Source organism: Sturnira hondurensis, unplaced genomic scaffold, assembly GCF_014824575.4.
Source record: "Sturnira hondurensis isolate 20B ecotype Veracruz unplaced genomic scaffold, ASM1482457v3 Scaffold0008782, whole genome shotgun sequence".
NCBI classification, from domain to species: domain Eukaryota; kingdom Metazoa; phylum Chordata; class Mammalia; order Chiroptera; family Phyllostomidae; genus Sturnira; species Sturnira hondurensis.
Genome location: NW_028081413.1, coordinates 350,720 through 365,203, shown reverse-complemented (window position 1 = coordinate 365,203; position 14,484 = coordinate 350,720). Strand labels below are relative to the sequence as shown.

At 40.6% G+C, this 14,484-nt stretch overlaps 1 protein-coding gene and 1 pseudogene across 1 annotated transcript; both read right to left on the bottom strand.

Moving 5' to 3' along the window:
* Nucleotides 1-4,325: 4,325 nt before the first annotated feature.
* Nucleotides 4,326-14,455, bottom strand: OIP5 (Opa interacting protein 5). Its single transcript, XM_037056037.1, has 5 exons — nucleotides 14,056-14,455; nucleotides 13,755-13,821; nucleotides 8,621-8,743; nucleotides 7,451-7,532; nucleotides 4,326-4,655 (listed from the first exon to the last, which is right to left on the bottom strand). Exons 1-5 carry the CDS (start codon nucleotides 14,444-14,446, stop codon nucleotides 4,560-4,562), a joined length of 759 nt encoding a protein of 252 aa, XP_036911932.1. The 5' UTR covers nucleotides 14,447-14,455; the 3' UTR covers nucleotides 4,326-4,559.
* LOC118993560 (60S ribosomal protein L21-like) lies at nucleotides 6,143-6,614 on the bottom strand (annotated as a pseudogene).
* Nucleotides 14,456-14,484: the final 29 nt, after the last annotated feature.

Below are 14,484 nucleotides of genomic sequence, written 5' to 3'. Positions count from 1 at the left end.
TTGAACTGTACGGAAGTCTGACAACAACGAACCACTCATCGAGACTGTGTCACAACCCAGCGACTGGGCCGTCCGGTCCTGGTGAACACCTAAGACTCCACCCCTCATACATAACAGGTGAGAAGAGACCAAACATGACTCAAGAACACCTCGAACCCCAGAGCCTATAATTCTAAGTGACCAAGAAATAGCCAGCCTTTCAGATGCACAGTTCAAAATACTGGTGACCAGGATGCTCACAGAATTGGTGGATTTTAGCCACAAATTAGAGGAACATATGAAGGCTAAACTAATTGAAATGAAGGGAAATGCACAGGAAACCAATAGTGATGGAAAGGAAACTGGGACTCAAATCAAGGAAGTGGACCAGAAAGAAGAAAAAAATGACCAAACAGAAAAGAATGAAGAAAAACAAGAATTTTTTAAAAAATGAGCAGCTTAGGAACCTCCAGGACATCTTTAAACGTTCCAACATCCAAGTTATAGGGGTACTAGAAGGGGAAGAGGAACAGCCACAAGTGGAAAACTTATTTGAACAAATAATAAAGGAGAACTTCCCCAGTCTGGCAAAGGAAATAGACTTCCAGGAAATCCAGGAAGCTCAGAGAGTCCCAAAGAAGTTGGACCCAAGAAGGAACACACCAAGGAACATCATCATTACATTAGCCAAAATTAAAATGAAGGAGAGAATTCTAGAAGCAGCAAGAGATAAGAGGACAGTCACCTACAAAGGAGTGCCCATCAGACTATCAGCGGATTTCTCAAAAGAGACCTTACAGGCAAGAAGGGGCTGGAAAGAAGTATTCCAAGTCATGAAATCCAAAGACCTACATCCAAGAATGCTCTATCCAGCAAAGTTTTCATTTAGAATGGAAAGGCAGATAAAGTGCTTCTCAGATAAGGTCAAATTCAAGGAGTTCATCATCACCAAGCCCTTATTATATGAAATGTTAAAGGGACTTAACTAAGAAAAAGAAGATAAAAAATATGAACAGTGAAAGGACAGCAAACTCACAGTTATTAACAACCACACCTAAAACAAAAGCAAACTAAGAGGACAGCTAGATCAGGAGTGGAACCATAGAAATGGAGATCACATGGAGGGTTAGCAACAGGGGAGGGGGAGAAGGTACAGAGAATAAGTAGCATAGACGGTAGGTAGAAAATACACGGGGGAGGGCAGGAATACTATGGGAAATACAGAATCTAAAGAACTTGTGACACATGAACATGAACAAAAGGGCGGGAATGGTTGGGGAGGGTGGAGGGGAATGAAGGGGGGAATGGGACAACTGTAATGGCACAATCAATAAAATATTGAAAAATAAAAAAGGAAATATCAGTACAGATACAAGGATCGAATATAAGAATGATTAAATTATGATATATTTGTATTGCTGAGTTAATGTTAAAATGAATGAAATAATTTGTGTGGGGGCTGCTAGAGAAAGTTGCTCATGACATTTATTGTGTCAGAATATGGTTGCAGAATAATGTTAAAAATATAACTGCCTTGTCCTGGCTGGTATAGCTCAATGGATTGAGCGCGGGCCTTCAAACCAGAGGATCGCAGTTCGATTCCCAGGGAGGGCACATGCCTGGGTTGCAGGCCAGTTCCCAGCAGGGGACACACAATAGGCAACCATACATTGATATTTCTCTCCCTCTCTCCTTCCCTTCCCCTGTAAAGATAAATATTTTTAAAAAGAAAAAATATATAACTGCCTTTATGCCTGTGTATATATAGCCACACACATGAAGGTTATAATAGCTAGTTTATTGAGCACTTACTATACTAAGCATTGCTCTGATTTGTGGGGGAGCTTTTTCCAGCAGTGCCTCCCTGGCCATCAGATAAGAATACGTCTACCAAGACATGATCTGCTGAGGAAGGAAAGGTGGCCAGTCTCAGAGAAGGGCCTTGAGCCTGTTCTTCAGTGGGCTTTTATTGGGTTCGATTTGCATAGGAATACAGGTAAAGCTCATCAAATATTGTCAGGCAGTAATGATTCAAACATATAAAGATACATACAAAGAAATAGATAACATACAAAGAACTGTGAGGGCTTATTCTGAATCAGGGTCAGTTAGCTAAAGGGCTATAAAACTTTGGGAAACAAACTCATTTCATGCTTGGACCCAGAAAATTGGGGGCATTCTTAGCAAAGCAGGTTTCACAGGATTTTATGCATTCCTTCTTAGGCCTGATAGCCCCAGGGGAATGCCCATGCCTGCCCAGGGCTGCCCAGGGCTGCCCAGGGCTGCACCACCCTCTGTCATTGTTTCAGGCTTAAGTCAGGCAAGGGAAGTAAGGCAGCTAGGAGATTAGACTTAAGACAGAATGAGGACTCAAAAGCCAAGGGGTGAGGGTCCATCACCCTCTTTTTCTGTAGCCCCCCAAGTACTTCCTTGAGGCCTCCACGTTGATCAATTATCTGTCTTAGGTCATCCCTCCCTTAAGGAATCTTACCTGTCTGGCTAAACAGTCATCCTCCTGGGGCCAAGCAGGGTGAAGTAAAAGGGGGCAGAGGTGGCACCTTTGCCAGGAAGATAAGGTTTGTCTCCTTAGTGGCTTATGGTCCCAAGGCCCTATACTCGGCCTTAGCCATAGGGGTGGCAGGGGTGGGGGGGTTACAGCTTCCGAAACCTGGCAGGGCAGTTCCCAACACTGATTATCTTAGGTGTATTCATTAACTTGTTTTAAATCCACATTATATCCCTAGTTTTTAATCCCTATTTTACAAAAATAGCTTCAGTCAATTCTTCAAGTTCATAGCTGGTAAGTACCTAGGGCACAATCTGAAACCAAATCATTTGGCTTCAGAGCTTCTCAGTATGCTATATTATGCCTCTCAAAAATGGAAAGGGAAAATGTACAGGCTTAATTTTGTCACATAACTATACCTGCATGTTTTTCTAAGTGAGCATATAATTTATATTTGGGAAAAAAGAAATCTCTTTAAAACCAGCCAGCTTAATTTGATGTCAGGTTCAAGCATTTAATTTTCTATTGAAAGTCTCCCAAATGGCAGATCCAGAAGTTAAAGAAAATACCTACATAAGAACAGCTTTTTAATTGAGATTAAGGAAATATTTTGAGGCAGATAGAACGACATACAGTCAAAAGCCTCAGGCAGTTCAATATGGTGCTAATTTTCTGATACTGTTTGTTGCCAGAGGCTTCACACCCTCACTTACAAAGCCAAATTTTGCAACTTGAAAGCATAAAGCAAATCAGAATCTTCAGCAATTTAAAATATTTTAAAGGGAAATATCCTTTATGCAGTATAAAATGGAAAGAATCTGCTTTTAAAAAAATCTAGCTACATCTGAACCAAGTTAACTTCTCTAAGCACTGCCCCTTGGTCCCATCTGTTGTCTATGCCAGTGTTAGCCCCTCCCACCCATTCTCCACAGGACGGCCATCACGAGGTTCTGAGAATCTGATCCTGCCACAGTCCTCTGAAAATTCTTCAAGGGTTTCTCATTATTCTTGCGATAAAAACAGCTTTTCAGAGTCCAGTAGGACCTTGCACATTCTGGTTTCTGGCTACCAGAACTGCAGGACTTCTTTTAAGGCCTCACAGGGCCTTTGAATAGGCTGTTCCCCCACCTTGTTAGCTCTTACTTGCCTTTCAGACCACCGCTGAAACCCTCAAGGGTTTCACTTGACCCCCCAAGGCCAGTTCAGTTACCTGCTATGTGTGCTTATAATTCTGTGTCCCTTTTCCTCGAACCCTTACTGCAGCTGCTATGAGCCAAAGTGCTATGTACAGCAAAATACAAAAAAGCCCCACAGTATTTTGGTGAATGTCTGATGATTTATTACTCATTACCTATTAAACTCAGTTTCCAATTGAAAAGTGAAAAATTGTGTATTGTCCAACTTACTGAATGTTACCTATAGAATATGTATATTCCTGTATTTTACATTAAAAAAAGTCTGTCAGTATTCATATAACTGCTCCATGTAGAAATCACAATAGTCGGCATTAAGTACAACTTTATTTTAACAAGCTTCTTTAGATCAGAGCATGGCACACTGCCTCTTAATCCCTAAATGTGAAATTGAAGATGTTTTAAGAAATTATTATGAAACTGGTAAGAAAGCTAAAATAATTTTTTTTAATTAAAGATTTTATTTATTTATCTTTAGAGGGGAAGGGAAGGAGAGAGGGAGAGAAATACCAATGTATGGTTGCCTCTCATGCATCCCCTGCTGGGAACTGGCCTGCAACCCAGGCATATGTCCTGACTGGGAATCGAACCACGATCCTCTGGTTCACAGGCCCGCACTCAATCCACTGAGCTACACCAGCCAGGGCCTAAAATAATTTCTGAAGGCAAATAGTTATGAAACCTGGACAGAAGTCTCCTTAGTTTCTCATCTTTGAGAAAGAGCTTCACAGATCATTCAGAAAATCAGCAGAGGTAAACATAATAAACTGTATTTGCTGTCCATTGTTGAAGTCAATCTTTGTCAAGAAATTATCACACAACACCTGTTTTTTGAAGATAGCAGTAAAGACTGACCCTGGTACTCAAACTCTGGTTCTAGATCAGTTTTCTGGCTTGGACTGGTCAGGAGCCACTTCCTTCAACATCTCCATCAGTGAATTTAAGTGACTATGCATTAACATTATCTTCTCTTTCAGCTGGGAAGAGAAATATACACATATCAGGGCACCATAAACTTATCTCTCAATTTGCTGATTCTAGAAGTCACTTCAAATTCAAGCTAGTTATTGGGAGCTGGCAGTGTTTCAACACATTTATTAATACATTTGTTCTATTTCTGACAGAAATGTATATAAATATAACAGAGTACAATTAGATCCTCAGATAGTTTCACATGAAAAAAGACCATCTATTGCTGCTGAACATCACTGCTTCTGTCTCCTCCTTGCCTAATCCTATCATCAGGCTGAAACTCCAAAAACTGAGAAGACAAGAATAAGGAAAGAGAACTTGTGGAGAGAAGGATTAACTGGTCTTCCTCTCCTTTTCTAGTGGCAAGAATATATCTGTTTTCTAACTCCGTTCATAGTAAAAAAAAAAATGACTTTAATATTCTGCTAATGGTCAAAAGTAGCTCTGCTTCCCAGGTTTAGAAGAGATGTTAATTGAAATTCAATAATTTTCAATACTTCTTGCACCTTAAAGTAGCTGTATTTAGAATCCAGCTTCATGGTGTACTCAGCATGTGGTATATACATAGACTCATTAATGAACTTATAAATTTATCATGGAACACAGAATAATGAATAACAGTCTTCTGCTGAAGTCAGGGTTAACAAAAAATATCTTATTTCCTATTAATCTTATTGGGGTGCTCTTGGATGGGATGGGATGAATTTTTTTTTTTTGCTGCTTTCAAGATTATTTTCTGTGTATATTCCAACACTTTTACTATGATGTGCTGGGGTACAGGTCTCTGCATTTATCCTTCCTGAGCTTGCTGAGGTTACAAATATGTAAATTAATGTTTCCCATCAATTTTAAAAGTTTTCAACCATTATTTCCTTGAATAGTTTTTCTATTGCTTTCTCTCTCTCCTCTCCCAATCTGTAGCCTCATTACCAAAGCATATTTATGTGTACTTGATATGTCCAGCAGGTTTCTTAGGTTCATTCAGTTCATTTCTCTTCATTGTTTCTCTCCTCTTCAGATTGCATGAGATCGTCAGTATCTCCAAGTTAGCTGATTCTTTCTTTGACTAGTTCAACTGAGCCCTAGTGAAACTTTTGTTTCAGCTATTGTACTTTTCAACTCACAAGATTTTTACTATATTTTTTATAATTTCTCTCTCTCTTTAGGGATATTCTCTATTTTTTTGAATCCTCACCTGAGGATATATTTATTGATTTTAGATAAAGAGAGGAAGGGAGAGATGGAGGGAGAGATGGAGGGAGGGATGGAGAGAGGGTGAGAGAAAGAGAGAGAGAAATACCAATTGGTTGCCTCCCATATGCATGCCCCCCTACTGGGGACTGAACCTGCAACCCTCTGGTGTACAGGACAACTCTTCAGCCAAGCCACCTGGCCAGGGCAGGGATATCCTCTATTTAATGAGACATGGTCACCTTACATTTTTTTCTTTTGAAAAAAATCAGTACAGAGGTATTTTATTTTTCCACACTCATCATGCCATGAAGTCCTAGGGAATGGTCTCCAGCAGCTCAGGCTCCTTCCCACTGGTTCTCACGTGGTGTGCTCCTCTGGGTGGCGCAGGCTGACGCCTCAGCTGAACCCAGGTACCTTTCTCTTCGGCGTCCTTCCTTTTTTGATCATTTTTCTTTACATGTTTCAGGAAGCTATCTTGGCTCTTAGTGTGCTATATATGCTCAATATTAACTCTCTTGGCAAGAATCTTGCCCTTGCTTGTTTACAACAATGCCCACTGCATGCTGGGTGACCATGTAGACTCTTCCGGTTTTGCCATGGGAACATCTGTGGGGCATTCCTTTTTCAGCAGTGCCCATTCCCTTGATGCCTACAATATCACCTTTCTTGTAGATTCTCAGGTTTGTGGCCAAAGGAGCAACTCCCTGTTTTCTAAAAGGCCTAGAGGACACAGAGTGGGTACCTCTCCTCTTTCCCTTTGTGTCAGTCATTTTGGCAGATTACTGGAAGATGGAGGTTCTGGCAGAAAAAGCTCCTTCACTTCTTTAAGCCTGGTTTTATTTATTTATTTTTGGTCAATTTATAATAGCTGCTTTGAAGGCTTTTCCTTCTAAGTCCAATGTTTGGGCCACTTAAAAGGTAGTTTCTGATGCCTGCTTTTTATTCTGTATATGGGTCATACTTTGTGTCTCCTAATTTTTACCACAGTTCTTTGAACTTGGTTTGACATACCTTATTGAATTTGTGACACAAAGCAAAACATTAACGACTGCATTCTTACTGATTCCCTGTTAAATGTGTAACTAGCAAGGAATAAACTATTAACACTTCTAAAAACAAAATCAACAATAAATTTTTCTGTAGGTAGTAAAATTATAGCCAAGTTTCCACTCAGAGTTGACAAGCTACCAAAACAAAGTTGCTTTAACTCAAAACCATCAACCACTAGTAAAACTCACTTAAATAAGAATTCTTAATGGTCATTTTACCAATCTTTCTTCTAAGACATCTAAGTATATGTCGTGTGCAAAGAGGACAGATCTGTGCACGATGACAGCGTCCATTCCTGGCACAGGATGGAGAGTACAGGAATGAGGGAGTGGAGCAGCTCTCCAGCTTCCCCTGAACTAGACCTTTCAACAGGACTTGAATATTTTGCTGTGTCACAAATTCAATAAGGTATGTCAACAAGAATAAAGAACTGCTGGGGGGAGAAAAAAAAGAACAGTTTGAGTATCACATCACTTCACTGCCCCCAAGTTCATTAGTAGAAACTATCAGGAGTTGTCTAGATTACAGGAAACATACAACAATCATGCAACTTTACCTCTGCAATCTTTTCCGGTAGAGGCACGTTGTGAATATCCACCTCAGATGCACTTACGATGGCTTTTGTTTCTAAGAGGTAGCTAGGCAGAAAACGAAGTATTACTACCACACTACAGTTCAGATTATCAATGAACCAAACTTGCCCTCTCAGGCAATATCTGTCGAATAAAGACTGCCTTCTTACTGATTTCCACTTCAAGATTCATAATGTAACGTGTAGGAAAAACAAATTCTCAAGTAACAAGCTATCAGAGAGCCAAGTTCCTCATGCCAGGAATACACAAGACAAAAATATCCCAGGAAAAACTAGACAAAAACCAAGGTCACATAATCGTGAGGAGTCTAAGCTTCCCACTCTACAGTAGATGCTGCAGCATGGTTAGAAAAAAAATAACCACATGACAACTGTTGGTTGCCTACCCAGAAGCCATTCCTCAGTTCTCTGGTGTTCATGGAGCCAAGACTTTGTTCAGGGCAGCTGTGCACTCTGTCCCAGAGCTGAACCACAACTGTTCTAAGCCAACTGTGGCAATTTTGTTCCTTATTTCCACAGACTTGTTTACCCAGCTTAAGGCAATTGTGTGACACAGCTCGGGCCAATAATTATTTTGCTGATAAAAGAATACCTTTCCCTATATCCCCATACTTCCCTTATCCTTTTCCCTCCAGGCGGGGAGGCTGCTGTCTATGGGTAATTCCGGCAGCGGTGCCCACCCAGAGCCTTGTCACAGCTGAGCCACTAGTGGCCAACCACCCACCCCGACTTGTGAAAGCCACTGTTAGTCAGCTTTTCTGTGACTGGCAACCAAATTCATTTTGATACACACGGATATAAATATACTATCTTCCCAGACTCATGCTACCTATACTTTCCCAATTTCTACTTAAAAAAGGCTATACAGACCTTTGGGTCCAACTCACTTTAAAGATTAAGAAATTGCCCTGACCAGGGCAACTCAGTTAGTTGAGTGTCACTCTGTAAAGCAAAACATTGCCAGTTGATTCCCAGTCAGAGCACATGCCTAGGTTGTGGGTTTGGTTTCCAGTCAGGGCACATAGGATAGGCAACTGATCGATGTCTCTCTCCTTCTCTTTCTCCCTCCCTTCCCCTCTCTAAAAATAAATAAAATAAACTCTTTAAAAAAAAAGAATATCTAAGTTTACTCACCACATCATTTTATCACTGGAAAGGCAGAAGTGTCCTCTCAAGGCAGCCAGGGCAGCATGGGTAGAATATAGATGGAAACCAATGGGAATCCCACAGGAACTACAGAATAAAAGGTTGTAAGTGCTGGGAGAAAAAAAAGCAGAATATGGGTAAGAAAGAAAATCAGAAACAAATAGAAAAGAACCAGTCTCTGGAAGCATTCCTAAAAACGACGCTATCATAAGATTGTCACATTCAAGAAAGGTTAACTCAGGTTTTAATATAATTACACCTTAGATGATAGATAACCTTGTGCACTTCGGCCACAAAAGAAACCATGGAAAAAGGACTCATGGACGTGGACAACAATGTGGTGACTACGGAAGGGGACTAAATGGTAATAGAAAAAATATATATAATTTTTAAAAATTACGGATGCACAACCGTCACTTCAACAGAGAAAAGTAATTTATGTCTGGAAAGCAGACAAAGAGCTAACTAATCAGATTAACATTTAAACATACAAAACTACACATGACCATTTAAATTAGCTACCAATGAGCAATCAAGTTGACTAGGCCTTACTAAACAATTTATTAATAGCATTCAAACAAAGATTTTTATTTTGTAGATGAAACAAAAAACTTTTTTAAAAAGAAAAGTAATCCTATCTCTCTAACAAGCCATCCATTTTCTTTTCCTTCATCCTCTGAAACATTACTGGATAAAGAATCAGGAAATGTTGATTTTCGTGTTAGTTATACCACTTGGATTAAGTCATTTACCATATTTACTGGTATACACAAACATCTAAATATTACAAAGAAATGTTTTAGGAAAACTAAACCATGTTACCTTATGCCTGTACTAAAAACAATTTAATTTACTTTTATTTTTAAAAGCAATTTTAAAGTGGCTTGGTAAGAGAAGAAATCTGTATGCAGTGAAATTGAATACAAAAATCACATGGCTAAAAAGAAACAGATTCATATGAACAGATACTAAGAAACCCAAGCAACAAAATATACTAAATTTATTGATGAATGAAGTCCTATACCGCACATGTAGTACTGCAATTTTTGTGATGATGGCAACCACAAAGCCAGCCATTAAATAAAGCTGCATTAATTTGAATTAAATCCTATGTAGAAATTAATTACATTACACAAAGCATAGTAACTATAGACCTTCCAAAATTTTTATCTCATAGCACACATAAACTAATTACTAAAATTTTGTGGCACACCAAAAAAATATATTTTTTGCCAATCTGAGAAAAAAATTAGGTATAATTTTGGCTGTTGCATTGGCTGTGGTCATTTTTATTTCATTGAATATTAGTCAGCTAATGGCTCAGGTCCTTCACAAAGGTTTGTACCCGACACCAGGTAAAGAACTATGACCAGCGAGCGCGGGCTGAAGGCAGAAGAAACACACAACGGGCAGCAGAGGAAGGTAGTTACAAACAGCAGCTATGACCACGTGCCCGGTTATAGAAAAGAGAGCTGTAACTGTCATGAGTATTTATTTCCACTGTATTTTGTTATGAATGTATGTGTGTATATATGTTTTCTTCCCTTTCTTATTCCCTTATCATGTAACATAAGGTATATTATCTATAACATTACTGATAAATTTGTACCATAGTATTTAAGTGACGAGAAAGCAAGGAGAAAAGTAAACATCAGTTACAGACTTTACCCCCTTTTCTGGAGAAGGGGTTGGTTCATTTTCAGCTTTATGTAAAATAGTTGCACCATGTTACATAATTATGATCTTGTTATTGTCTTTATTTGAAGATTAAGTATAGTTTTAAGAGATACATGTGGGTACCAAGTTAACAAGTAATGGTTAAATTTTTTTTTTAATATTTTATTTATTTATCTTTCGAGGTGAAGGGAAGGAGAGAGGGAGAGAAACATCAATGTATGGTTGCCTTTCGTGCGTCCCCTGCTGGGAGTTGGCCCGCAGGGAACTGGCCTGCAACCCAGGCATGTGCCCTGACTGGGAATCGAACCGCGATCGTCTGGTTCGCAGGTCCGCGCTCAATCCACTGAGCTACACCAGCCAGGGCAGTAATGGTTAAATTTTGCATGTCAACTTAAGTGAGCCACAGTGTGCCCAGTTACTTTGTCAAACATCATCTCAAATGTGTTTGTGAGGGTGCTTTTTAAAGAGATTAACATTTCAATCTGCAGACTGAGTAAAGAAGCTAACAGATCCAGGTCGGTGGCCCTCATCTCATCAGTGCTGGACTAGAACAAAAGACTGACTCTCTCAAAAATAACAGGGAACTCTTGCCTGACTGCTTTGAACTCTAGCATTGGTCTTTCATCCTGCCTTTGGACTTGAACTAAAATGTAGGTTCCTCTTGGCTCTAGAGTCTGCTGGCTTTTGTACTAGAACTTATCCCTTTGGCTCCCCTGGCTCTCAGGCTCGTGAACTTGGACTGGAGATAAACCAATGGCTCTCTGGTGTATCCAGCTTGTTAACTACAGCTCTGGGATTTCTCATCCTCTGTAACTGCACGAGCAAATTCCTGACAATAAATCTCTTCCCGCCAAGTCCCACTGTTGCCCTTATTCCAAAAATACCCAAATACATGGTTTTTCCCTCCAGTGTCTTATAAATCATCTACATCAGAACTGTTCAACAGAAATACATGAGCCACATTAAGTAATTTAAAATTCTGTCAGTTAAAAATAATTTTTAAGCAGGTGAAATTATTTTAATGTTTTATGCTACCCAATATATCAAAAATATAATTTCAACATGTAATCATTATTTCTAAATATTAACTTTTTGGTACCAAGTGTTCAAAATCCAGTATGTATTTTGCACTCACAGCATATCTCAAGTCAGAATGGCCACAGCACTTAATAACTAGAAGTGGCTAGTGGCCCCAGCACTGAACAGCATGGGTCTAGGTGCATTATCCTCCTTCTAAGGTGATATTCAGAGAGCTTCTGCCTCTGGCCCCATAGGGTCCCATTCCAAGCAACCCACCACTCCTTCCCTCTGTTCCCTTTGAGTGGGAAGAGGACACTCCAGTAAGGATAGAGTCATTTGGTTGGGAAAGAGAAGCAACAGAACTCTTCCTGGTTTCTAACTAAAGCAAATAAGAATCCCTATATTTTAACCCTAAAACTGAACCAAACTGGTTAGAATGAATTATCTTGCTGTTAAAGCCAACACTCAAAATTGAGGAGCCTTATCATTCAAATTCACTGAGCACTTTGTTGTCACTTGTAAATCATAGTACAGGCAAGATGCAAAGTTTACTAGGCAATACAGTAATACCCCTTATCCTCAGTGGATACTCTTTTTTAAAAAAATTGTATTTATTTTTAGAGAGGTGAAAGGAGAATGAAAGAGAGGGAGAGAAACATCGATATGTAAGAAAAACATTGACTCGTTCCCTCTCCATGCCCCCAAAAGGGGACCTGGCCCACAACCTAGGCATGTGCTCTGACCAAGAACCAAAATGGTGACCTTTTGGGTCCACAATCTGGTGCTCAATCCACTGAACCACATCAGACTTATATTCTAAGACTCCCAAGGAATGCTGAAACCATGGATAGTACTAAACTATATATCTCCTCACCCCAAAACATATTTATTAATTTATTTTAGAGAAGGGAAGAGAGGAGATGGGGAGAGAAAGAAACAACCATTGGTTGACCACCACACACCCCCCAAACGGGGATGGACCTGCAACCCAGGCATGTGCCTGGACCAGGAACTGAAACAGCACCCTTTCTTGGGTACACAGAACAACGCTCCACCTAACTGAGCCAGGCAACTAGCACTGAACCCTATTTATATTGTGTTTTCCTACATATACACACACGTTATAGCTTCTCTTTTTATATTTGAATACAGCATTACTACTCTTTCACTTTGGGACCATTATTAAGTAAAGTAAGGATTACTTGAACACAAACACTGGCACTGTGACCATTACTCTGACAATTGAGCCAGCTAGTAAACAACTAACCATCAAGTAGTATATACAGCAGACACACTGGACAAAATTTAAGATTTCATCACACTCTCCAGAATTGAAAACTTATGAATTGTATATTTCTGAAATTCTCCATTTAATATTTTCAGACTGTGATTGAGCCTGAGTACCTGGAAGCATGGAAAGCAAAACCATGGGTAACAGGGACTGATCACTGTATTCAAGCACATTGCCTTCAGCTGTTTGTCCCCCAGTTTTCTGGGTTACAGCAGAACTAGTCCTGCTATTGCTTATTACAAACTCCAGGTTAAATGCAAACTTAAAAGTCCTAGTTACCTCAAAGGGTGTGTTTTCTAAAAAGTTATTCTCACTATATACCAAAAGATAGTTTTCTCCTTTTTCCTTTATTACAACAGCATTTTTCAACTGGTGTGACGCAAGAATTTTTGAAATATACAATACATGACTATTTAGTCTGAGGCACTGACCTCTTTTCCCTTAGATTGTCAAATAAAAGAATGACAACAGCCAACACAACAACAGCCAAATCTATACCTATCTGTTGTCAGATTGGCAGTATATATATACTGCCTCAGAATTTGACTATTTGACTAATTAGTTTGTGTGTGCCATGAGATGAGAAAGGTTGAAAATCACTGCTCTACTAGATAGCTTTCTTAGCCTCACTTCACTTGCACCAGCTACTAGGATATGTGACACTAAGATTTCTTTTTATAAAGAAAATTTTATTTATTTACTTTCAGAGGAAAGAGAGGGAGAAAGAGTGGGAGAGACATCAACATGTGAGAGGTACACGGATTGGTTGCCTCCCACACCCCCAACTGGGAACCTGCCGCCGCCGCCCCCCCCCCAACCCAGGCATGTGCCCTGACTGGGAATTGAACCAGCGACCTTTCTGTTCAGAAGCCAGCACCCAGTCCACTGAGCCACACCAGCCAGGGCCAGGAAGATCTTAAAATCTACACAAATACAACTTTTCCATTCATTAATGCATCAAGCTTTTAGAAGACTGAAACAAGTAAAAGCATTATATACTTTCAATGCACTGTAGAATGGAATAAACTTTTCTTTCAGCGCACAATTGAAACTGTTTTCTACTTGTGTAGGTCCGTTCTACGTTCCTCGGTATCAAGTCAGGGACTAGAGTCGCATCTGGAACTCAGTACGTACCTGCCTTTGAGTAAACCTTCAATGCCAACTAGGAAGGGCTCTTCCAAAATCACGTTATTTGTAACCCCTGGGAAGAAAGAAAAGCGGGTCAGAATGAGTAGCTGTGGGGCCTTGAAAGGGAAAACTACGCCTTCCAGGTGGGCTCATCATGTCCACAAAACTTGCCCCCATCCCTGGCAATGGGTTAATTTCCAAGTCCTAATCCCGTTTTCTTCCCCAGCCGGCATTCGGCCACCCCGAGAGAAAGCTGGAACACCTCTGGGGACCCTCCTTCACCTCCCCAAACACCGCCCCCACTCACTGGAGAAGACAATGGCCCCGAGGGACCGCGAGAGGTCCCAAGCGAGGTGCACCGAGTCAGCGAGCACAGCGTGGCATTGCGCGCACTGGAACACAATGCACCTCTTGGGCTGCAGCCAAGACGGCAGCTGCGGGCCTAATGACGGCTCCTCCGTCCCCATTCGTGAGGGGCCAAGCGGCGAGGACCCCTTCACCACCTGTGTGTCCCACTCCATGGAAGTCGTAAAAGAAGTTTCGTCAATTGTCTTAGTGCCATCACAAAAGCCACCCTCCTGCGGCTTTGCATAGCAGGAGATACGCCACCGCGAGCGAGCCGCCATTTCCTCGCGGCCACCGCCTAAATTTTGAACACGCACCAGGCCCCGCCCCAAGCCCGGCTCCTGCGTTTTCATTGGACACCTTGAGCCCGGGCCTGGGAGTAAAGTCAGTG

Excerpts from the sequence above, each read along its gene's own strand:
- OIP5 (XM_037056037.1), bottom strand. The coding sequence starts at position 14,446 with ATGAAAACGCAGGAGCCGGGCTTGGGGCGGGGCCTGGTGCGTGTTCAA. Across the intron at positions 7,533-8,620 it reads TCCAGTGATAAAATGATGTG|CTACCTCTTAGAAACAAAAG; the intron begins GTGAGTAAACTT and ends TTTTCTGCCTAG. Across the intron at positions 4,656-7,450 it reads TACCGGAAAAGATTGCAGAG|CTGAAAGAGAAGATAATGTT; the intron begins GTAAAGTTGCAT and ends TTCTCTTCCCAG.